The sequence below is a fragment of the Plectropomus leopardus genome, chromosome 12, assembly GCF_008729295.1.
Source record: "Plectropomus leopardus isolate mb chromosome 12, YSFRI_Pleo_2.0, whole genome shotgun sequence".
Classification (NCBI taxonomy): domain Eukaryota; kingdom Metazoa; phylum Chordata; class Actinopteri; order Perciformes; family Serranidae; genus Plectropomus; species Plectropomus leopardus.
This window is the reverse complement of record NC_056474.1, coordinates 4799946-4824580: the sequence shown is the minus strand read 5'-3', so window position 1 is coordinate 4824580 and position 24635 is coordinate 4799946. Positions and strand designations below refer to the sequence as shown.

Genomic DNA, 24635 nt, shown 5'->3' with positions numbered 1-24635 from the left:
CCTTTTTTTTTATATTTTCAGGTAATTTTCTTGTATTTTTTTTTCTTTTTTACTCATTTGTTGCTATTTTTTGGATCAACTCTTCTATTGTTGCTCGTTGGCTTTTTTCCATGTTTTTGAAATAATTAAATCAAATTTGCTTAGCCATCAAAGCGTTCCCATTGTATTTAGTGACTAAAAATGTAAAATCCGTAAATGTTATGTTTAACTCTCCATCCCCTTCAAGTCCGACATGGTGGCTGCCAAATGCTAAGATAACACAAAGAACAGTCCTTTGTCTGCTCTCCGCTCTGGCACTTCTGGATTTTTTCTCTTCCCATAAACGATGTGGAGTCTCTCCGCTTGTCAGGGGTCCCAGTGCTGTTACCTCACTGGTGGGATCAGGCCAACTGGAAATGTTCTCTGTGGTTTGGGGCTCTGGGAGTTTTGTGGGCGCTTTGATTTAGATAGAGAGCAGCAGTTTGGGAAAGCAGCAGCAGCGAGGGACCAGAGAGCGTTCGAGTCCAGCCAGTCTGATTAGTGCCTTAATGTGGTTTTTTTTCTTCTTTTTTTTTTAAAGAAAGCTATTGGAACAAACTCCCACCAATCACACATTCAACACTCATTAAATGAGAATAGAGGGAGCTGTGTGACGCTTCCTCTTAAAAAGTAATTTTACAAACAGCCTACACATAACCTCTTTTTAATCATTTCCTCATTTGTTTCCCCCGTAAGCCTGTTTTCCATTTTGAGTCCTTGTTTGGCTTTGATGTAATAAAACTTTTTTCTGAAATAGATTTGTAACTGCGTTCAAAATTACTCTAAAAAAATTGTGTTTCATTATAATTATGATATTTTCACAAAGCCACAAATTAACCCAAATAAGTCTGACGCAGCTGACTCTGGATCAGGTCCGTCGCTGCTGCACAAGTAATTCACAGATTAGAGTATAAATCAGTTTTTCTCTGCAAAATTGCACGTCTTTTTAGCTAATGGAAAGTCTGTTTTTTTGTTTTTTGTTTGTTTTTTGGAGGCTGGGAAGGAAAGTAAAAAGATATTGAAGATAGTGGAGCGAGATATTCATTCAGCGTCTCTGTTGATATGAGCATACATTACCCAGAATCCCTAGAAAGCTGCAGCAGAATGTCACCATCATATCAAAAGCATCTTTCTGTGTTTTGATACTGTATTCGCATATTTTGTGCTGCAGAGCTGGGTAAATTTTGTCATCCCAGGGCAATTTTTTTTCAGTTGCTTGGAATCAAGACCGAAAAATCCTGTTTGTCAAAAATCACCTTAAACGTCATATAAAGTGATCAGATTTGCATCTTTTATTGACATTATTCATATTTTGTTGAAGGATATAAGGGCTAATTTATAATGCTCATTGTTAGATATGTTTTATACATATTTGAGCACATTTTCTGAAATCTTACGGATACGGATGAATTCGAGCAGTACCACCTGAGATCGTGGGGGCAGTGTGTTGTAGTTCAAGCGACCATGAGAGATGACGAAGACATTTAAGAAATGGCGGGATGGAACAAACCAATAGTGAAAAGAATTCTCCGTCCACATGTTGTAATGTACAGTATATAATGGACTCTCAGACCACGCTGCCTCAGGTTAAATGCATGAATAAAGAAACGTAAATACCTCGTTGGTCGCTGCTCTAAGCTCTCTGCGATGCATCTGCGCAGGCGCCATATCGAGGAGGTCAGAAACCGCTAATAAACAAATTCATGTGAATTTCAGAGATGCAGATTTAACCACAAAATCGACTTTAACTTGCTTAATTCTGAACCAATTTTAATGAAAATGAAAACGTTTTGTTATTTACATCTCAAAGGACATGATAGCGGTTACTTGTTTAGATTAATTTCTGTGACTGAAGGGAATCTGATAAACTCTAATAAAAAGAAATATGACAAAACTATTATCTTCTGAATAGTCACAACACTGGAACACGCGGCTCCGAGTTATGAATAAGCAACATACAGTGACGGAGTGTAACAAAGTACATTCATTCAAATAAAATTTTGAGTAAGTGGCACTTTACTTGAATGTTTGCATTTTCTGCTACTTTAAATTTCATGCACTGTAGTTGAAATATGAAGTTGGATGAAATGAAGTTGCATGAAATTGCTGATTACTGTTTTGTCATAGAGCTGATTAGATTACCTCCAGTAATTGAAACCAATTCAAACAAGTAACCACTATCATGTTCACTTTCTGTTGTTTATAACAAATTTTAAACAAACGGAGAAATGAAGTGAAGCCTTCATACTCAGAGTATGAGCTCTTGCCTTCTGGCAGACGATGTCGAGTCCTCTTCTGCAAACTTCAGTTAAACTTTTAAACTTTGCTGCCTGAGGAATTGTGTGTTATATACTCTTATGCTGTTTTTATTGCTGAGTGAGTGTGAAAGTTGTTGTGTGCAATGTGTGCACAGTTTTGTGTTAGGTGTGAGTGGGATTGTGTGCAGTGGTACATCTGATATTGTTTTTGTTTAGTGTTTTTAATGTAATGGTGTGATTATTGTTTTTATTGTAAGTGTGGAGGCATTATCTGTGCAGCAGTGAGTCCAAGACAGTTTCAGCTACAGGGATGATAAAATATATCGTATCATATCGTATCGGAAATCCATCTCACGTTAACAAGCTTGGATGATGTTCTCTCTAATGCAAGCCTTAACAGGGGCAAATTTTGACCTATTTCAACTAATTAAAGTCCCATAATTAAAGTGTCATCTTGTCAATCTGTCATATCGGCAGAGATGTTCATTTCGGGTTGATGTCGATATTTCATTTGAAAGCTGTTATCTTCCCATACCGATAACGGGCCACTATTATCGTGCATCTCTAACTCATAGTAATAAATCTGACACTATGTGTCTTCTGTGATTATTTATGGTGTTTCTGATTAAAATGAGAGTTAAATGTTTCATTTTGGGTGAACGACAAATACAGCAGAGACCAACTGTCACAGAGAACAAGTACAGGTGCTGAATAACAACAACTGTCATTTTTCAGCTGGGAAAGACATGCTTTGGTGGACAAACAAGACTTTATTAAAGTAACACCAGCAACTGACCAAATTCTGATTGATCGGACGAGTGTGTTGATCAACCAACCAGAAGTTTACAGCTCGAGTATTTTTGTGTATCTATTCCTCGTTCACAGTGTGCATTTCCTACCCTGAAGTTCACCTGCTATTAAATCTGAGGAGCGGAAACCTCAGTGAGATTAAAAGTGTGTTTGCATTACACATCTCACCAGGTTTCCTTATAAACTCACTCACTCACACACACACACACACACACACACACACACACACACACACACACAGTAACTGCTCCTCATTGTGAAAACAAGCTGTTTGCAGCCTCGGTGGGTCTTTCCTCTGCTCCACTGCATGCAGGTGCAAAAAGAAAAGGCTTCATGCAAACACACGTGCACGCACGCACACACACACACACACACACACACACACACACACACACACACACACTCAGCAAACTGTGAAGCCCTTTCTTTGATTTTTAACACAGCTCCTGCCAGCAGCGTTACTAATGCCACCAGCTGAGTTGGGAGATCAAGTCTCCCCACTGTCCAGTGTTTCCACTGGAGCAGCGCTGTGATGTGGTGATTTGCACACAAGCATCGGCTAACTCACGATGGAGCCGCCTCGGTGGGTGTAAAACAACTGGATGGAGCTTTGTTCTTCGTGGAGCTTTTAATCAGATGTTTTTTGTTCTTCCCACTGTGTTATTGGTCTCAAATTAAAAGCGCAGAGGCGACCGCAGCTGCATTCCTAGGCGTTAAATGATATTGCCAGGCAAGTCGGGTCCAAATAGAAAGAATTTAAGGCAAAGTCTTCATATTTCAAGGTAGATTTTGGTGATATTAGAGTATTACATGGAATAAATCCTGGCTGGAATGTGAGCTTTGAGGCTTTTCTTTGGCTGCAGGCTTTGAAAATGCTTTCATTTCCGATATTTTATCCCCTAAAGCTCAGCCCATTGTTGAAGGTATTGTTATTTCATGTGGTGCATCGAGGGTACGCTGACAGGGTGGGAACTTTTCAAACTTCACTTCTGCACTTGTGATTTGATTTCAGAGTTTAGTGTTTGTTTCAGATCTGCCGTGGTGGCATCGGCTCTTTAACTCGCACATTGAAGTTTTGCCTTTTCATCACATGTTCAGCTAATATTAACCCATAAAGACTCCACTCATGGCAGGTGCTGCAGGTCACCGATAAAGCCCTGTAATCCCCGGGTGATGACATGAGTTAAAATGACTGCAGAAAGCCCTCTAAACGCTTCAAAGAGGCTCGAGTGATTGAATAAGCAAAGTAAAAACATAAAACTTTAAACTACCGAGATCATTTCTATCTCTGTAATCGACCTTATCAGTTGCCTTAAGAGCAGCTTTGTTTTTATTAGGATGTAAAGATCTAAAAGGAAACAAGATCTGACAAACTTAAGTCATTCTTGAAAGGTTTAGTCAACATTTCAACCCTCAGTGAGGTTAAAACATCGCTGAGTGGCACAAATTTGTGTTCAAATTTGTTGGGTTTTTTTGTGTGTGTAGCATAAAATAATTCACAATTTACTTTTATTAGCCTCCAAATTTAACATTTTTAGACACACACAAAAAAATTATATCATCCCTAAAAGGAGAGCAAATAAATATACTGTATAAAGGTGAAATTAGGGCAAATATATCAATATTATATTATCATTTTGATATGAGACTATATACAGTCTTAGATTTTGGATGTTGTAATATTGTAAGTGTCTTTTACTGGTTTTAAAGGCTGCATTACTGGACAGTGAGTGATTTCTGTACTTAAGAGATTGTTTTGTTATTTGCATTTACTATGGCTGCAATGATTTAATGAGTAGTTGTCAACTATAGAATTAATTGTCAGCTATTTTGACAATTGATCATTTGGTTTAAGGTGAAAAATTCTCAGAATCCAGCTTTTTAAATGTAAAAATTTCTCTATTTTCTTTACTCCTCTGTGGCTGTAAACTGAATATCTTGGGGTTGCGGTCAAAACCATTTTCTCACTTTTTAAAAATAACCAAACAACTAATCGATTAATCAGGAAAATAATAAACAAATTAATGGAAAATGAATCATAAGCTGCAGCCCGACACTCTACCCACTTAGTCATTATATCCACATTATTGATGATCAGTTATTAGAAATATACTTGCTTAGATATTTTGTGAAAGGAAACCTACAATCAAGGTCCATTTTATTATCATTTCTGTACATGTTGATACATGAAAACAACAAAAAATGTGTCTGAGCTCCAGCAGCTTATGATAAAGTGAGTGTACTAAATAACTTAATAAGTTAAAAAAAAAAAACCCAACTAGAATTAACTTAATACCTGAGATTTATATCTAAATAACTTTTTTCTTTAAAGGCCGATAAATAAAATCAAGCAACAGAGAGCTACATGTTAAAAAGAGAGATATTACCACAATTTTGGATATTGAGGTATTGGCAAAAAACATACCATGATACTGATTTTCTCCATATTGCCCCCTCTGCTGAGCTAAAACCTTTAGATGTCTTTGTTTTCCTGCAGGCTGGGCTGAAGGTGGCTCCTCTCTTCACTACTCGGACAGTCGGTCCAGCCGTCTCTCTCTGGAGAAAACCTTCGGCCGGACGCTCAAAGACTCCCAGTGTCAGCACATGTTGAAGCACCTTCACAATGGAGCCCGAATCACCGTGCAGATGCCTCCCAACGTGGAGGGTCACTGGGTGTCCACCAGGTAAATGACCACAACTATGTTTTCTGTGCTCGTATTTTTATTTATGGGAGGACAGGAAGTTTTGATGTACAAAATCCAATAAGGCTAATCCCCACAGAGTGCCCAGGGATGATGCTTTTCTGTAGGCGGACTTGGACGTTGGCATCGTCCTTCGTCAAAAAGCCTTTGGGACTTTTACTTTAGATTTTGGATCATTGCATAATATATCAGCTCTGTGGTAAACAAACGATACTTGGACATTTTGTTCAGCAAGATAATCTTCACAAATGAAACCACTTCTTTGTTTTTTGGGTTGTGGGTTTCCGGCAGTTCAGTTTTCGGTCGTTGTTTTTAAGTTAGGGTCTTCGTTTCTGTTCTTTTAGGAAGTTAGGGAAAGACGCTGAGTCTGACGGGCCCTCTGTGGGCTGGCTCAGCGGCTTTCCACCTTTTTGTTCCTTTTGGCCGGCAGCCCCATCGCTCTTGATTTGTTCTGTTGATTGTTTATCATTTGTTTCTTCTTCATTTTCAGAGAGCCATCACGAAGGGGGTTTAAACCAGTTAATTTACCAGTATTGAATAAAGTCTTGTCTTAATTCGGTATTCAACTAACTGGCGTCCTTCATATGCTACGGTCCTTGTTGAGCATTTTGTTAGTTTTGTTAAGGCCGTAAATTAATCCCACAATGGGGAGATTTGCATTGTTACAGCAGCAAGGTGCGCACTAGATAAGCAAACAAAAAGATCTGGTATATAAATAAATAGTATATATAATATATATAGTAAAAAAACAAGACGCAAAAATTGATACAAAGATACAATATTAATAAAATATTGTTGCAATTTTAAAAGCTTTGTGATATCCGAAGTATTGTGAAGACATATGTTGTGATTTATTACCCTATTTCATATGCATATTTAGGGAAAACTTGGTCAACATTGTTTTTTATCTAATAAAATGAAGTTTTCAGTCTGTTAATATCACTTCATTTAATTGCAGCAACATGTTGCTATCTTGTGAACTGAAAAGGCAATACATTTAATTATTTTAGTAGATGACCAAACGTTTAATCTGCATTTGCACCACTACTAATAATTATTTATTTTTAGTATTAATACAATATTGCCACACAAAAAGAATTACAATAATATGCTGCATTAGTTGTTTTTTTTTTTGTTTTTTTTTTAATTTATTGCCCCAGTCCTAGTATTTACCGATGTATTTCATGTTATGAAAGTCTCTTCAGCTTTTGCAAACCACAGACCTTATTTCACGCTTTTAACCAAAAACCCTTTAAAAAATATATAAAAATTGACTTTTAGACCAGAGGACTGGGAGTGCTGAAATGTTGCCTAATTTAATAATTTCTGAGTTTAGGAGCTGTGTTTAGAGCACACTATTTCTAACAAAATAAAAATAGTATTCACTTAAAGTCATGAACTCCCCTTTAGGAGCTTTTACCTCTAATTTTAAACAGGAAGCTCCTCCTACAAACAAAGTTAGTCAATAGTCATCTTAAACTAATAAAATAGCATTTCTGCTTACAAACCACAAAACAATTTTTGAATCAGTATTCTAATTGCCCATACCTACAAAAAAAATATTTTAGATTTTTTTATGTGGAAACTTTAAATAGACTATATTGTTAAACAGTGAAACACCCCCCTCAACATGGTACAGTCTGACTCCCCTCCGCTATAAAAACCTATTGGAAACTCCCGTTTCCTGTTTGTCAGTTTGAATCCAGGACCGGAAGGTAACAATCACACATTTTGTCAACCAATGTTGCTAATAACCAATAAATGAATGTTTTAGTAAAAGAATCGAGTTGTTTTTTCATTAAGAATGTGAGTAATGATACTGCACATGGTGAAACGACCTGAACATGATAACCCAACAATTACTTATGTAACCCGGTAAGCGTGCTAACCCCACAGTTATTTACTCATGTTAGCGGGTTAGCATCTTCACTATAATACATCAGTGGTTAGCATGCTAACCCAAACATGTCTGTATATCAGTGGGTTACCGTGCTAACCATGGATGTATTACAGCGAAGATGCTAACTAGCTAACACGAGTAACTGCAAAGACACATGAATGTTTTAAATACTTGAGTAATTATGTGGTTAGCATGCTTACCTTGTTACACAAATAATTGTTGGCTTAGCATGCTAAGTCCGCTATTATATATGCTAGTATGTTAGCATGCTAACCCCATCATTACGTGTTTTAGCCGATTGGCATGCTAACCCCATAAATCCTCGTGTTATGGAGTTAGCCCATGACATGACAGCTTGTTAGCATGCTAACCCTTTAACATGAGAACTTGTGGCATTAGCATGCCAACCAGCTAACATAAGTAAATGTAGTATTAGCAAACTAATCCGCTAACATAAGGGATTGTGAGGTTGCCATGCCAACCCGCTAACAAGTAATTTTGGGGTTAGCATGCTAACCCGCTAGCATATGTAGTAGTGTCACAGTTACTTACGTTAGGTCGTTAGCATGCTAACCCGATAGTTACTTGTGTTAGCAGGTAGCATACAAACCCCACATGTGCTAATTTTGGAGGCCTCGGCTACACAACTCTAACTAAGGATCTGTTGGGCGGGCAGGGTGGAATAATTAAAAAAAAAAAAAAAAACAGGATAAACAAAAGTGTATCTGGCCATTGTGCAAATTAAAGTGTCTCCATAGGGCATAGGCTAGCTGTAAGTTTCCAGAAATACAACAGAGTTTTAAATCAATTGCTTGCTGGCTTCTGAATTACCAAGTAAACTCACTTTAACATTTTATAATAAAAGTGCATTAAATGTTTACTTTTTTTTGACATTGTTAAGGAGAAAGATAAGTCAGCACCCAAAATCAGAGATTTACTATTATCTTACTAGCCCTTCCTCTACTACATTGCTGGCATTTTCATATTTTTTTTTTCATTTTGTTAAGATAAATTTAATTTCTGCCAGAATAGTTGCACACTAACTCCTGCTCCCCACCACCTGTCATCTGGGGTATAATTTTGTATGACATGTTTTGGAAATATTGTTTATTTTTCATGTATTTCCATAGATAATTCTCTATTTTTTTGTATAACTCAATTAGTAAATGAGTTACTAATGGGAGTATGTTCAGTAAAAAGGGTAGATATAATAAGAGGAAGTTTTAGCCTACACTTTTTTGGTCTATTTTTCTTTTGATCTTTATTTTAATGTAATGCCTTTATGTTATTTACTCTTAATTATGTGCATTCCTCCTTGAAAAATGTTTACATTGACTAAAAAAGTTACCACGAGCTGACTGATTACTATACTGACACGACCTGAAAGCAATGGTTTCTTAAAAGTTAGAAACAAAAACATGATTAAAAAAAAGACAATGGTGTGCTTTTTCTATGGCAATGTGACTTCCCCGTCAACACTAGATTTTCTTTGGTTCAGTTCGTAATTTCATGCCACATTAAACAATGTCTTAATGTTATTCTTGATATAAAATGGTTTACACAGGTTCAGTAAACATACAAGAACAGCATGGTATTGCAATGTTTTGCAAGGCAATGTATCAATACACAGATGCCAGATGCATTTTTTAATTATATTAATTATCAATGCTGCAAATACAAATTCAACTTTAATAGTCTTATCGAATAATAAAATCACTCAATACTTTATTACATATAAACAGATTTTGACAAAAGTTTTTTCTAAATTTGCAGTTAATTGAAGGTTATAAATCACATTATATCACAATATATATTACTGCAACACTAAGAATACTGGAAAGCATTTTTCTTATGTAATATCTTAATGGGGTCTCCTTGTGTTTCCCACCCCTTACATAAATGTTGTGTAAAAACATGCACTTGTGATAAAGTCTAGAGGTCTTTTTAACAGCAGCTTCACTGAAATATATTGAGCAGACAACATATTGCTTAAGTACTGAAAGCTGCTCACTAGCTTATAAAAATGAGCATTTGTATACCTCTAGAGAAAATAACTTGTAAAGGATTTAGACACATTTTTTCTGTAAAATATGTGAATCTTTTATCAATCACATGGAGAATCTCCCATCCCATTTGACTGAATAATGATCTGCATGATCTCCCTATTTTCACCACACTAGCGTTATAATTGAATATGTTATTATAGTAAATGCTGTATCTCATCTTTTTTTCCCCTTTTATTGTATTGTTGTACTGAACTTTTTTAGTTACATTTTCATGTGAATTGTTGCGTGCAGATTTATTTTGTCTGCTAATTTATTTTTGAGTTATGTGTAATGTTAGTCTGTGTTTTTATACTGTCAGTTTGTGACTGACTTGTTTGTGTATTTTGGCGGAAAAAAGAAAGAAAGCCACACACGAAAACACTCAGCTCTGGCCCAACTTCAAACATTTTGGGTTTTTTTTAACTTTTCTTGCATGTGAACCTGCCTGGTATTTATCTGAAACTGTTTTCTGTTGCAGCTGTGAGGTGAGACCAGGCCCAGAGTTCCTGACACGCTCCTACAGTTTCTACCCCAACAACACCTTCCAGGCTCACCAGTTCTACTACGAGGACAACCACTGCACCAAACCCACCTACACCCTGGTGATCCGCGGCCGCCTGCGCCTACGCCAGGCCTCCTGGATCATCCGCGGCGGCACAGAGGCAGAGTACCACCTCCACCGCGTCCAGATGGTTTGTCACACTGCCACCGTGGCCAAAGAGCTCAGCCAGAGGCTCAACCGCAGCTGCAGAGGAGCCGTGAAGGGACCCTGGGAGCCCAGTGTGATGTACGAGCTGTGGAGCGAGGAGGGCGGGTTCGACTGCTCCAGGGAGCTTAACTTCGCCATGCACGAGCTGCAGCTGCTGAGGGTGGAGAAGCAGTACCTGCATCACAACCTGGACCACCTGGTGGAGGAGCTGTTCCTGGGGGACATTCACACCGAGCCGTCACAGAGGCTGTACTACAAGCCGTCCAGCTACCAGACCGCCCTGCAAAACGCCAAGGTAAGCCCACAATGACAGACTCTAATTTCGAAATTCAGGGATACTCAACTTGCTTTGCCTGGGGGCCACTTTTGCAAAATGACAGGAGGCTTCATTCGAGAATATAAGCACATTGTGCTTCCTCGACTGGACCCTTTTGATAAACAAGCTTTATTTTTATTCTTTTTCTATGCACTCTGGCATCTAATTTCATCCAAAATACAAAAAAATAGTAAATTCAGTTATTTTTATTGTGAATGTTATTGCTCACTATTGCGGGCCGTATTTGGACCCAGGGGCCACAAGTTGACTATCACTGTTTGAGGGGGAACAATGTTGGTTTATTTAGAGCTGTGTAATTCTGAAAAACTGAAGTCTTTATCACAAAAGTTTGTTTCGTTTTTCGTTGTTTTTTTTACTTTGCTAATCATTGCACTGTCTATCTGTTGGTCTATCCACCACTTTAGTTTAGGCTGAAATATCTCAACAACTATTGGATGAATTGACATAAAATTCAGTACAAACATTTTTGTTTCTCAGATGATGTACAGTACTGACTTTCCCCTGACATTTTTTCTCTGGTGCCAAAATGAAGTTGCCATTTGTGATTTTAAGTAAAATGTCTCAGTCGTCCCTTTTACACTGCCTTTTAAAGGAGGGAATATTGCGCTATTGTGTCTTATTGCTGTTCTGTATGAAAGATACAATTGTTGAACTGGGGGGTCACAGTTTCTCGCCTTTAAGCCAGGACGGGAGCGCCGAAACAGTGTCTATATGAAAAGATGTCTGGAAGGGAACTTTGACAGTTGTTACATATTGATGGCTTGTCATGTTTGTGATACAACGCGCGAGATTTAAAAAGCAGCCAGCAGTAGTCAGCGGCTAACTCATGAAGAACAGCAGCTGTAAATGTCAGGAAATTAGGAAAACAACGAGGCTCAGGAGCTCCTCACCCTCTGAGCAGAGGATGAGATCAGCCGCCATGTAACAAGGACGGTAAATGATCAATATTGCCATGTTAATGCCAGTGTTATTGTTGTTTTTGTATGTTATATGTCACACTAGAGGCTGATGCTGTTGTGTTGAATGTCATGTTTGGGGCTTCGGCAGTACGTAATATTTATTACTGTCATACATTCCTGAAATTTGACTGAACGTTATCTTCCCCTCTGACTGTGCTGCTTTCAGCTTTTCAGACTAATAAATACACAATAGAAGATAAAAGTATTCCAGCTACACCTGTTAGGAAGATATATTAATATTTGATTGATATCTTGATATGAGAGTAGATATCCTCTTACAATTTGGATATCATAACATCATAACTGTCATCGTTTCCAGGTTTTAAAGGCTTCATTACAGTAAACTGATGCAATTTTCTGAACTTACCAGAATGTTGTAGCTGTTCTGTTACACGTATTTACCCCAAAATCAAATCAAATCATAAATCTCTGTCAATAGTTTGTGAAAGCACCAATAGTCAGCTCTACAATATTGTTGCAGTAAAGATATTGGCATTCGGTCACAAACTGTGTGTGAGTCCACCGTGGTCTGTAGTTCTCGTCAGTGTTAACCTGTTGAGTGTTGAACACAGACTTACCTGAATTGGTCGCTCGTGCAGCCAACAGAATGAAAATTATTCCCGTCCGCTGCGTTTTGTGTTTGTTGGAATGCACGACCAAGCCAGAGGTAGAGTTTTGTTTTTGGTCCCGAGCACGCAGCTCGGTGGAGAACCTCTGCTGAACTCCCACTGTGTCGACCCTCCACACAGCAAAGACCACACACACCAGAGAGAGCATGAACTGACCTTAAGAACAGTGCTCTTTTAAGAGGGTTCATCTCAAGCATGGCCTACAAGGAGACCAGTACAAAATGATGTTTCAGCTAAGTCTTTGTTTATGAGGCATCAGAGTGGTGGTCTGATCAAAATTCATTTCTGTCATTGACATTCAATCTGAAATGCTCTGTGGCACTAAAGTCCACCTGCCTGCAGCAACAAACCGCCCTCTAAGACTTATTCAGATACTGTTAGATCCAAATCTGATGTCGGATCAGCGTGTATGTCAACAGTCTTTCCCTTTGACACTAAACATTTGCGCTGGTAGAAACCAGAAACTATGTCCAAACTGACTTCATCTCCCAAATCTAACGACAAGAAAGAGCCCTTTCTTCCCTCCGCTGAGCTTAGGGGATGTAATTTCTCTATTTACACTGCTGAACAGCAGTTTCCCCGCCGGGTGAAACCCTAGAGTGATGTTTTCACTGTCACCCTCTACAGAGATTACAACGAAATCCTGTTCGGGTCCGCTGTCTAAATAAACATCCATTTGTAGGGGGATGATGGAGCTTGGTGTTGCTGATCAGAATGTAAACAGAGTGTGCAGTGAGGATCTGTGATCAGAGCAGCTCCCCCGTGGTGCTGTAATGACCAGAGCTGCTCTCTTTAAGCCCCTCCGGCCCACAGAGGCGCAATGTGAAACCCGGCCTATCTCTGGGAGCGATCAACATGTGGTATTCCTAGAATTTGGAATCATGCGGCCATATGAATTATTCCAGCGAGCGCATACCAGGTCTGATTTCATGCATGCCTGAGGCTCAAATCAAAGTGTTGCATGTGCTCTATTTCGCCCCAGTCTTTCCTGAGTGAGGGGGAAGTGAGGGTGTGATTCACTTCAAGGTGCACTTTCAAAGCACCTAACATAATTACAGCATCGCCTAAAAGGGTCAGGTTTTGTTTTTACTTGCCAAGTTTTTAAAGATCAGTTTTACTGCTGCCACCCAAATATAATGGAGGTGAACCGAGTTCTGATTGTGGCGTTTACAGAACTGAAATGTAAAATCTCTTTTCAGAAACCCCAACTTCTTATTCATTGTTTCTTAAGACATCATGCTGTTGCCATTTTGTTAAAATTGATTAACAATATATAACGGTTAAATAACTATTGCTCTTTTTTACACAGAGATCCCGTGATAGGGCCAAAACAAAGTCCAGTCATCATATCACACCAGTTTTGCTTTTTCCCACAGAAACAACTGTAGCATCATGCTGCTCCGGTGTATGATTTTAGATAACACACCGGCATCCGAGGTGTGACGGTTGTGATACGTAGCAAAATTACCTCAGCCTCTTATGTGACATATAATATAAGTGACAGGCAGCCCTTTGTAAATATATTGATTATAATGATGACTCTCAGTGACTGAACTGGCTGTTTGAAAAAGAGACATTTAAGTTAGCAACTTATTTGGAGAAAGCCCAGGACATGAGGAAGGAAGCATTATTATTATTATTATTATTATTATTATTATTATTTTGATTTATTATTATTATTATTATTATTATTGCTTTATTATTTTGCTTTATTAATTTGTATTAATTTTATTATTATTATTTTGATTTTTTTTCTCTTTTCTTTGTAAAATTTTGCATCTGTTTTGGGTTTTATTCAGGGGTTTTTTGCCAGCAATACTGGAAGCTATCTTCATGTAATGAAACATGTAATATGGACTATTGTGCATCTTGTTGCAAAGGTGTCATATAATCCCATGAGGGATGGGCCACTAGATGGCATGACACTGAAATAAAAGCATTCATTCATTCATATAATCTATAACAATGGCATAAAATGGCAATAACAATCGTTTACCATCTCTGTTATATGGCGGCTGATCTTGTCCTCTGCTCAGAGGGTCACACTGCCTGTATGAGCAGTGTGTATGTGTTGTGGAACTTTTTTTTTTTTGGCAATTTTAGAGGGGTTAGAGTAGCCACACTTCCCACAAAAGCAGCCCTGCTCAGGCGTGGTTCAGCTGCTGTTCAGGCTGTGTGATGCGCAGGGTTTCAGAAAAAAAATGGACAAAAAAATATAGAAAAAATGGTCCTTTGATAATTGTTTTGACATTATACCACCTTTAATTACAGTTTCAATCACCCCTTTTACAGTGCCTGTTCAAGACAGGAATATTGTGTCGTTTTACTGCCTCACCGTTCTGTATATAAAATACTACAGCAGAAAGGGGGGACAGAATCGTCTTACACAAGATGTGTATAAGAAATAAAGCCAGATGTGACTATGGGTGGGGCGGGTGTGATGTCATGACGATGTGTTATGCTTGCAACCAACTGCAGGAGATTTAAAAAGCAGCAAGCAGCACTAAGTGGCTAGCTCAAAGAAGAAGAGCAGCCGTTGTAAATGTCTGCAATTTGGGAAAACAATGAGATTTGGAAGCTCCTTACCCTCTTAGCGGAGTACGAGAAAAGCTGCCATGTAACAGGGATGGTAAATTATTGTTATTGCCATGTTAATGCTATTGTTATTGTTTAGAAAGTGCTGCTGATGCACACTTTATATGTCATACTAGAGGTGGTAGCTGTTGTGTTAAACGTTGAGCCTCTGTTGCTTCCACAATGCCAGCATGCTATCTATAATAATCTATAATGGCCCGGTTGTTTGGTTCTGTGTAAAACTGCAAAGGCAAAATAAAGAAGGGGCTTATGATCTCTTTTTAAAAAAGGCTGTTGTCTCCCCAATGTTTGACGTTCCAGTTGCTGTTCTTTTTCTTAAAGTCTAATGTGAGCTGCTTCTAGCTGCTTTATAAATGTCCCGGCGGTGGGTTTGCGTGCATAACATATTGTCAAATGTTAAACCTGCCCAGTCCGTCCGGCTGTCCCTTTCACACAGACCGATTCTGCACTGTAGCTACCTCCACTGCCCGCTTAAAGGCAAGATAACGCTTGTCCCCCCATTCCACATTTGTACTTTTTACACAGAACAGCGAGGTGAAATAAGGTGACGTTCCCACCTTGAATATGCAGTGTTAAAGGGGCTGATGTTTAGTGTGAAAGTAGTTTCTTGTCGTGATAAACTCAGAATTAATTCCCCCTCTCATCAATATAGTTTTGTATGTGATTTGACCCTTTAAGTGTTTTATTATACTTCTATAATAATACAAGGCTTGATTATAAGCATTTTCTCTAGACATCGTTACAAATTTTACAACTTTGGTCAGTTTTGGGCCTCATTGGTCATCAGCTCTGCACATACAGTCAATAAGGTTTTATATTCTATACTTTTCTGGTGGTCTGAAATACTTCGCTCCATTCTACACAAAAAGCATTAAATCTGACCATCTCTTGAGGTCATAATGGCTTCTTTTGGGGATTTTTTTATTGCCATGGTGACTATCCAATCCATTAATCTTGAGCGGTATACCCAGAGCTGGTCCCAGTCCAGAACATTTGCTGGTGCCAGCATGTTCATTTGTGGTTATTGGGTGGATCTCAGCAGTGATGCAAGAGCAGGGCAGCAGACTTTGTTTTCGAAATTTGTTTCTAATCTGTTTTCTCCATTTTCTGTCGCCTGGTTCTCTGCTGCGTCACCGAGGCACAGTATCGACCACTTGATAATGATGCTTGTTAGGAAGGGATCTGTGTTTTTATGTCGTTGCTGTTCGTAAAGTGTTTCGGTGGTTATCCTGTTTGAGCACGTATCCTTCGTGCAGAGACTAATTTGTTCTGCTTTCCTGAGTTTGGTTTATGTTTAGTTGTCTCTTGCTACTTGTTTGTGAGCCTGTAAGCCTTTGAAATACTTTTAAAACTTGTGCAATGAAGCCACAAAGGCTGAGATAAGACTCTTATTATGAATTCCTGGGACGTCGTCTCACAGGAGAGATGCTGGTCTTGCTTTCTGGTCTTCCTCTAAGGATGCCAACATAGAAATAAATATGGGTGTAGTAACTATGATATAACCAAGAGGCGTTTTAAAGCCTGACGTGGTTTCTGTTCCTCGTAAAATGTTTGCTTCTGGACATCATCTCCCCCTGAAGTATGGCGGTAATCCCCAAAATGCCCAAATGAAAGATGGCTGCCAAACAAAGTGAGATTCAGTTCTAATTCTGCTCCTTGTGCTGTGGTTTGGATTGTAGCTCATTTGTACGTCAATTCAGACAAATTTAGCTGCCAAACATAGTGGTAAAAAATATAATGGATGAATATAATTCATATGAAGCAAAGGCAGTAATATCATTCCTCATTTCCTATTTTCTCTTCAGTTCCAGTCAGGGTATAAAGTGCTCTGCTTCAGCGTGAAGAGCCAACAATTTATTGAAGCACAAGCTTGAACAAGTTGGACATTGTATGTTGTGGCAAAGACATTTGCAACAATGTGTTTTTTTTCTGTTTAAATTGTGCAAAAGTTTACTGCGAGCAGCTTGTCCGGGCTTTTACGCATTCAAATTGAGATTAGTTTATTATAGCATCACTTTCTTTTATTGGATGGTAATCAAATGTAAAAAATCTGAAAACATTCACTAGTTCTTAGTTCCTGGTGGTGAATACTTAGTTTTACATTTCCGTTTTTATGCCTCTGCGCCAACCATAGCCGTGGCTGTCGACATTATGTTTTTGGGTGGTGCACATAGGCTGCCCCCACTTACCCCCGCTATGCTGAAGTGAGGTTAAAATATCCGGGATACGAGCGTTTCTATCTTGTGAGGGTGCAGGAGCCCTGTGATTTCCGCAGTGGTGGAGTTCCCGCCCAAATAACAATCTGACCAATCGCGAGCAGCTGCATTGAATGCGAATGCGGCTATCTGTTTTCTCCTCGTTTCCATTCTTTGCTGTTGAAGTGAGATTAAACAGACTCGACTCTCTTCGTCATCCCTGCACAATATCTCATGAAAACCTTGAGGGAATTTCTTCAGATTTGGCACAAATGTCCACTTGGACTCAAAAATGAACTGATCAGATTTTGATGGTGGAGGTCAAAGTCAATTTGACCTCGTTTCCGTCTCATTCTCATGAATGCAAGCCTCTGAGGGACTTTTTCGGTACCCCAGAGGTCCTGTCTCATGCCTCCACGAGTCAGAACCAAGACGGCGGGGCTTCTTTTGAGCGGACTTGGCTCTGACCTGTCGAGACATGGACACGGCAGCTCTCGAGGTGTTCTGTGGTGTCTGGCACCAGGGTGTTGGCAGCAGAGCCATTGAGTTCTTTTGTTGCAATTTTGGGGCCTCCGTGGATAAGACTTGATGGGATTGGGATCTTGGAGCTTTGAAGGCCAATTTGACGCCTTGTGCTTTTAATCACATTGCCTGGGTTGTTCCTGGACAGCTTTTTGCGGTGTGGAAGAACTCATTGTCCTGTTTGGGCTCTGCCATTGGGCAGTGTTGTTGCTATAAGGGGGCGTATTTGGTGTGCAACAGTGTTTAGAGTTTGGTGCGTATCAGGTGACACACACATTAATGCCAGGACCAAAGCTTTTCCAGCAGAACATTGCATTGTAATGACATGATCAATATTATACTCTTCTCCTGTCAGTGGTTTAAATGTTGTGACTGATCTGTGTATTTATGTGTAAATGCAGGAAATAGATGTCTCTCCCTCTTGTGAATCCTTGCTTGCACTATTTATTGCCTTAGATGAGCAATAGTATCCGCAGAGGGAAGATGTGTTCATACTCGGGCCAGTTTTCCAGCTCAGACAGGCTGTCTGTGTTTTATGGGCTCAGAGTTTCTGCAGATCTGGAACATGTTTTCCCACACCTGCTGCAGAAACTCCCCCACCTTCTGCTCATGTTCTTGTATCCACATATATGTTAAAATATATTTTCCTCTCTGCACACTGTATTTATTTCTTTTTTCCCCCCGCTACGTATATATTTCTTACTCGTACGCACACACACACAGATGCAAAAGTGTAGTAAAAATACACACGGGGCTATATTCAAGGGAGGCCTCCCCTCCAGTCGTCCCATTAACCTCTCACTCTTAGGCGGTTGTGGAGCTGCAGTGGGATTATCTCATCTGTAGGATGTAGTGATACTCCTGTTTTTTCTCCGTCTTTCAGCATTTCTTTTTCATTTTTTTCTTACTTGCTATAAATCTCATGCGGACGTAATGTTGTCTGGGAAAAGAGTGATTGGGTTTGGGAGGTTAGGTCTTAAATTTTGACCACCCTCAAATAACAAAAACTCCACCGCCTCCCTGGAGTTTAGTCTTTGGAAGAGATTTTGTCCGTCTTTTCTGCAGCCAGAGCGCCACAGCTGTCCCGTTTGTGGATATTCCGATCACACGCCGCCCCGAGGCTTCGCTAAACCAGATATGATATAAATTTAACACGATTAACCCTTTGAAAACCTTGGAAAATTGACTTGATTTCTTTCAAAAAAGAAGAAAGAAGAAATTACCCAAAAATCAGCAAGAAATTAGAATAAAGTTAGAAAATTACATTAAAATAAGAACTTCAAACTAGGAAATGACCTGAAAAAATGCTGAATTTATAAAATTATTCTGTAGCTTAATTTTAAATATTAAATTTTCATAATAACAAATTTAGCTTTTCCCTAGCCTTTTTCATTTTTTTTTTCCTAGACATTTTTCCATAGCTTTTTAAAAATAATTTTGTAAATCAACAATTTCTTGCAATTTGTGGCACAATTTTTTGCTTATTGACTTTATTCATATGTTTTTGAAATAATTTGCACCAAATTTCTGTGTTTAAAGGCTTAAATGCTCACGAAAGGCATCTGAAAGCAGCAAAAGAAAAGTGATATCGCTCCAGATTTCAAAGGGTTAATGGTCATTTTTGGACTTTTTTGTCTGTATGAGGGTGAATAAGGGAAACCCTGCTGTTGTTTGTAAGTAGCATGAAAGCTCAGCTCGCCGTTTGCTGTGTGACTTCCTGTTGTCATGGCTGTAGTTCGACCAGACATCTGTCTTAAACGCTGAAATGATGTGATCACCCTGAGAAAATGCTGGAACATTGTCCGGCTTCCAGCACTCGAGAGATTCAGACTGAAGGAAATAGTTTTTCCTCCTTCACCTCTGAACAAATGCCAGAGGTCCTTTATGTGGATTTCACGATACAATATTCTGATGATGGATTAAAAAAGCTTTCAGCGCTGACAGATTTCATATGACTGGATTTTATCAGTGGGAACTTTTGCTCAGAGCTTGTAAACACTTCACAGCCTCAACAGCTGATTTATTTTATCATGTGAAAGGTCACTAAATTGGGATTTTGTGAGCTTATCTGTAAAAATTACTTTGCACAGGGCTGTTTATTGGAGCCCAACTATATTAACAAATATGACCTTATTGCAGGCATAAAAAAGAATATTTGTTGGCCAATGTGCTAAGACATTTTTAAGTTTTTTGTATTGTTTAGGTAATTTAAAAACTGTCTCCTGAGCATGTATTTGTTCATAGGGAGCACTCACAAGTTTATTTTCACCTGTAAAGTGCCCCTTTCTTGTTTATTTAACTACTTCGGTGAAAATGTAAGTATAATTTGTAAAGTATAGCATTTAGTATTTTTGTTTTCCTCTCATCTTTAGTGCTATTTATCAGTCTGGATTGTTTTGGTGTGAGTTGCAGAGTGTTGGAGATATCTGCTGTAGAGATGTCTGCCTTCTCTCCAATATAATGGAACTAGATGGCACTTAAAAAATACATTCATAAAACTCAACAGCAATGTTTATTTCCAAAAACCAAGAAACTTTTAATACACCAGGCAAATTTATCACCGTGCAAAAGGAAGTGTGCATCTAGTCAAAGTTGGAGTATCACAATATAAATTAGAATAGACAGTAGATGCATGTTTCCTTCTGAGCGGTGATTTCGCCAACAATCTTGACTGATAAATAACACCACAGGTAAGAGGAAAACAGGGTTCCCACACATTTTCATGGACAAAATTTCAAAACTTTTCCATGACTTTAAAGCGGCCCATAATATTTCTTTTTCCTGCCACATTTTCCTGGCGTTATTGAGAAATACCTTGCTTGTTCCAGGTTTTTCATGACCATGGAAACCCTGGGAAAACTATCAAGATTGATAAAGGGGTGAACTGCCCCTTTTATGTAAAAAAAAAAATACTGCAAGTCTAACCAACAGCAGTACCAGACTCAAAGATCCAGTATCAGTTTGGCTCAGTAGCTTGCAAAGAAAAATCTCACAGGTGTGCAAATAAAAAAATCTGCTGAGAACTTAAACCAGATTCAATCATCAGCATTTAAACCACAACATGTAGAAATCTTTTTTTTTGTGATGATAACATATTTGATAATAGTGATATGGGTATTATCAAGGAGTTTTCCAATGTGAGCTGGTGGCTGAGTGGTTAAAGCTGTTGCCACTTTAATGAACTCTGTGTCTTTGCCACAGTGGCCTCAGGTTCAAATCCTGCTTGATCCTCTTCTGGATGTTGTCCTCTCTCTCTTCCTTTTACACTTTTGATCTGTCCTATCTAATAAAGGCTAAAATGCCAAAAAATAATCTTTAAAAACATAAAATAAATTCCAAATCTCACCCACGGTGGTTTAAATGAAAGAAATCTGCTCATGTTTCACTAATGCTTCTAGTTAAAAAAATCTAACAAAACCTCATAAATGTTATATTTTCTAAGAAAGCATTACATCATCGGATTAAGTCATTGCGTTGTTTGTTTGTTTCTATTTGTTTTTCATATTGGTAGTAGTTTGTTTTCATTCCTCTAGGTTTTACTTCATAGATTTTGTTGTGTTTGTATGTTTAACTCGGCTCACTTTTCCCTTCCCGTTTGTTCCCAGAACCACGACCACGGCTGCATCGCCTGTCGCATCATCTATCGCTCCGATGAGTTTCACCCTCCCATCCTGCCGCCGCGGGCCGACCTGACCGTCGGGCTGTACGGTCAGTGGGTGAGCCAGCGCTGTGAAGTTCGCCCCGAGGTCCTCTTCCTCACCCGTCACTTCATCTTCCATGATAACAACCACACCTGGGAGGGCCACTACTACCACTACTCAGACCCCGTCTGCAAACACCCCACCTTCACCATCTACGCCCGCGGACGCTACAGCCGGGGGCTTCACTCCACCCGCGTCATGGGCGGGACAGATTTTGTCTTTAAAGGTAACTGGTTATTTTCTTCAAAACTGACTAGAAAACTAAATCTTCCCTCTTATTTTACTGCCTGTAACTTCATTCAGTGAATGCAAATATTTGTTAGCGTGTTGACAGTGTGACACAGACTTCAGGCTCTGTCACACATTTTGTGGTTGTTGCTGTTTCAAAGCACCGTGCTTTTCATCTGAGTTTCTATTTGCAGCATTTCCAACAAAACCGTATCATAGAGCGAGGAGAGCACTGGAGTTTACATTAAGATAAACCTTTATTCATTCACAGAGAAGAAATTCAGGTATTTCATCAGCACAAAGACAGACATGGCTGCAGCTAAAAAGAGAAGGTAAAAACATAAAAAACAAGAAATACAAAACAAAATTAGAATAGATATTATTTTATATATTATAAAAAATAGTAGTGGAGAAAAAAACTGAAAAACAGTCATACTGTGACTTCTCAAGACAAAAGTTACAAAAGTCAGCGTAACGTCCAAAAAAGTCATGGTATGCCATGTCGAAAAAATTGTTGAAAAAGTCACAGTGCAGTATGTCCAAACATGTTATAGTATGCTGAAAAAGAATGTTTAGTTTATAGTATAGTTGATAAAAAACAATGTAATTTAATTTAGGTTAAAAAATGCCATAGTATAACAAGTCAAAATGTATAATATGTCGTATAAATAAATAAATGTCATCGTAAGGCATGCCTAAAAGAATGTTTTAAAAACTGTCATAGAGTATATTTAAAAAATGTCACGGAAAATGTCGAAAAAAATTCGTTGTATAGTATCTCAAAAAATGTCATAGTCTAGCATGTTGATAACGCACCAAAAGTCATAATATAAGATGTCCAAAAAAAGTAAAAAAAAAAAAAAAAAAACTCACAGTATAGTAAACTGAGAAAAACTCAACTCAACCCAGAAAAGTCATAGTATAGCATGCTGAAAAAATTTCATAGTATGTCACAAAAAATCTATAGTATAGTATGTCGAAAAATGTAATATTATAGCATGTTGAAAAAAGTCATGGTATAATGTGTCGGGGGGAAAAAATGTTTTAAAAAAGTCATATTATAGTACCTCAAAAAAAAACTCAGTATATTCAAAAAAAGTTAGATAGCATGTTGAAAAAAAGTCAAAAAAGACATTTTAAAAATTTTTTTTGAAAATGTCATAGTTTAGTATGTCAAAAAATTCATAACATGCATGTCCAAAAAACAAAGTCAAAAAAGTCATATTAAAGCATGTCCAAAAACAATTAGTATGAGACATAGTATAAGATGTCAATAAAAACATTTTAAAAAAGTCATAGTATAGCATGTTGGAAAAACCTCAGAAAAGTCATAGTGTACCATGTTGAAGGAAAAAAAGCCCAAAAAGTCATTGTATAGCATGTTAACTATGTCATAACAAACGTCAAAAAAGTCTTAGTATATTATGTCAAAAAACGTCATAGTATATAAAAGTCATAGTAGAGTATGTCAAATTTTCATCTCGAAAAATACCTTCATATAACATGTCAAATACTTCGTAGTAAGAATCTGTTGGCGCTCGTCTCTTGTTTTGTCTCCTCCAGTGAACCACATGAGAGTGACGCCCATGGACTTTGCCACCACGTCCCTCCTGAACGTCTTCAACGGTAACGAGTGTGGAGTGCAGGGTTCCTGGCAGGTCGGGGTGGAACAGGACGTCACTTTGACCAACGGCTGTGTTGCACTGGGCATCCGGCTCCCCCACACAGAGTACGAGCTTTTCCGCATGGAACAGGATGCACACGGCCGTTACCTGCTCTACAACGGCCAGCGTCCCAGCGACGGCTCCAGCCCAGACCGACCCGAGAAGCGGGCCACCTCCTACCAGATGCCCCTGGTGCAGTGTTCAGCGAGCAGCCAGCCGTCCGAGTACAGCAGAGCGGACGACATCGACAGGCCTCTTCTGCGCCACAATGACGTCACAGGATGGCACCGAGGCAGCCAGCAACACATCACTGTGGCTTTTGTCTCATTTATCACGTCTCTTTTTTTTTGTTTTTCTACATAAAGACGCAACAGGACGAGAGTGTGGATTACAAGAGCAAATATAAACTTCCCTGATGTCAAAGAGGATGAAAACTGGTGCCCCTGATCCTCTGGACTCCTTCCCAGGTACCAAAGACACTGCTGCACCACAGAAACTTTAGCACTTTAGAGTGGAACCAAAGACCAACCTTTCTGTGTTTCCACATATATACAAAGATTATATATCCACACAGACCTGAGACTATGTTTTATACAGCGTATTTACCTACAGTTACCAAGGCATTTCTTGCTACTGCAAAAAGACAATTTTTCTATGATTAACTCTTGACAATAAGCACCCTGTCTCGAAGAGACGTGCTTGTGGATAGTGACTGTTTACAGTAAAAGGGAACTTTGAATACTAATATAACAGCAATTTCTTTAAATATCGCCTTACATAACAACAAACTCAGGAGCTGTTTTCTGTCATCTATTCCACATTAAGATCATGATGCTATTTTGGATACAATAAAAGTCAAATTCCATGCATTTTAAAGAGACATTTTTATTCCTCATTTTAGTGGCTATTTTGAAATTGTGTCATATGTAAATTGGGAAACAGCACTTAAAAAAATAAAATAAAAATCACCATACAAATTGGCATTGTCTCAAAAACTCAAAAATTGTGAAAAAACTGTAAAAAAAAAAACTGTAAAATTTTCTAGAGAAAATTTAAATAGCAAAAATCTGCTATTTTGGCAGTCAGTGCAAGAATTAACTGTTTAAACACAATAGTTTGGTAATTTCGGTAAAGAGGCAATAAAGTAAGGACGTTTGGGAACTTACTAGCAAACTAACAAACCAAAACTTCAATATGGAGCATAATCACAGCATACTGTAAAAAACTTTCTTATAGCTAGTTAACTGTTGTTCAGTGTACGCAGACTTGAACCTGTGTTGGACATCAAGAAATCTCTTTTTTAAGATTAAAGGTTTGTTAATTAATTTTGATCAATTGCGGTTTTTAAAGCAATAATTTGTTG

The 24635-nt window shown here is 38.5% G+C and overlaps 1 protein-coding gene across 1 annotated transcript in view; it reads left to right on the top strand.

Moving 5' to 3' along the window:
* The window catches only part of LOC121951540 (protein APCDD1-like), a 29079-nt gene extending 4931 nt beyond the window's left edge, over positions 1-24148 (top strand). Inside the window, exons 2-5 of the mRNA XM_042497905.1 lie at positions 5584-5770; positions 10212-10737; positions 21285-21606; positions 23172-24148. Of these exons, the coding sequence (XP_042353839.1) occupies positions 5584-5770; positions 10212-10737; positions 21285-21606; positions 23172-23635 (1499 nt within the window). The 3' untranslated portion in view covers positions 23636-24148. The remainder of the gene's footprint in view (positions 1-5583; positions 5771-10211; positions 10738-21284; positions 21607-23171) is intronic.
* The last annotated feature ends 487 nt before the right edge of the window (positions 24149-24635 follow it).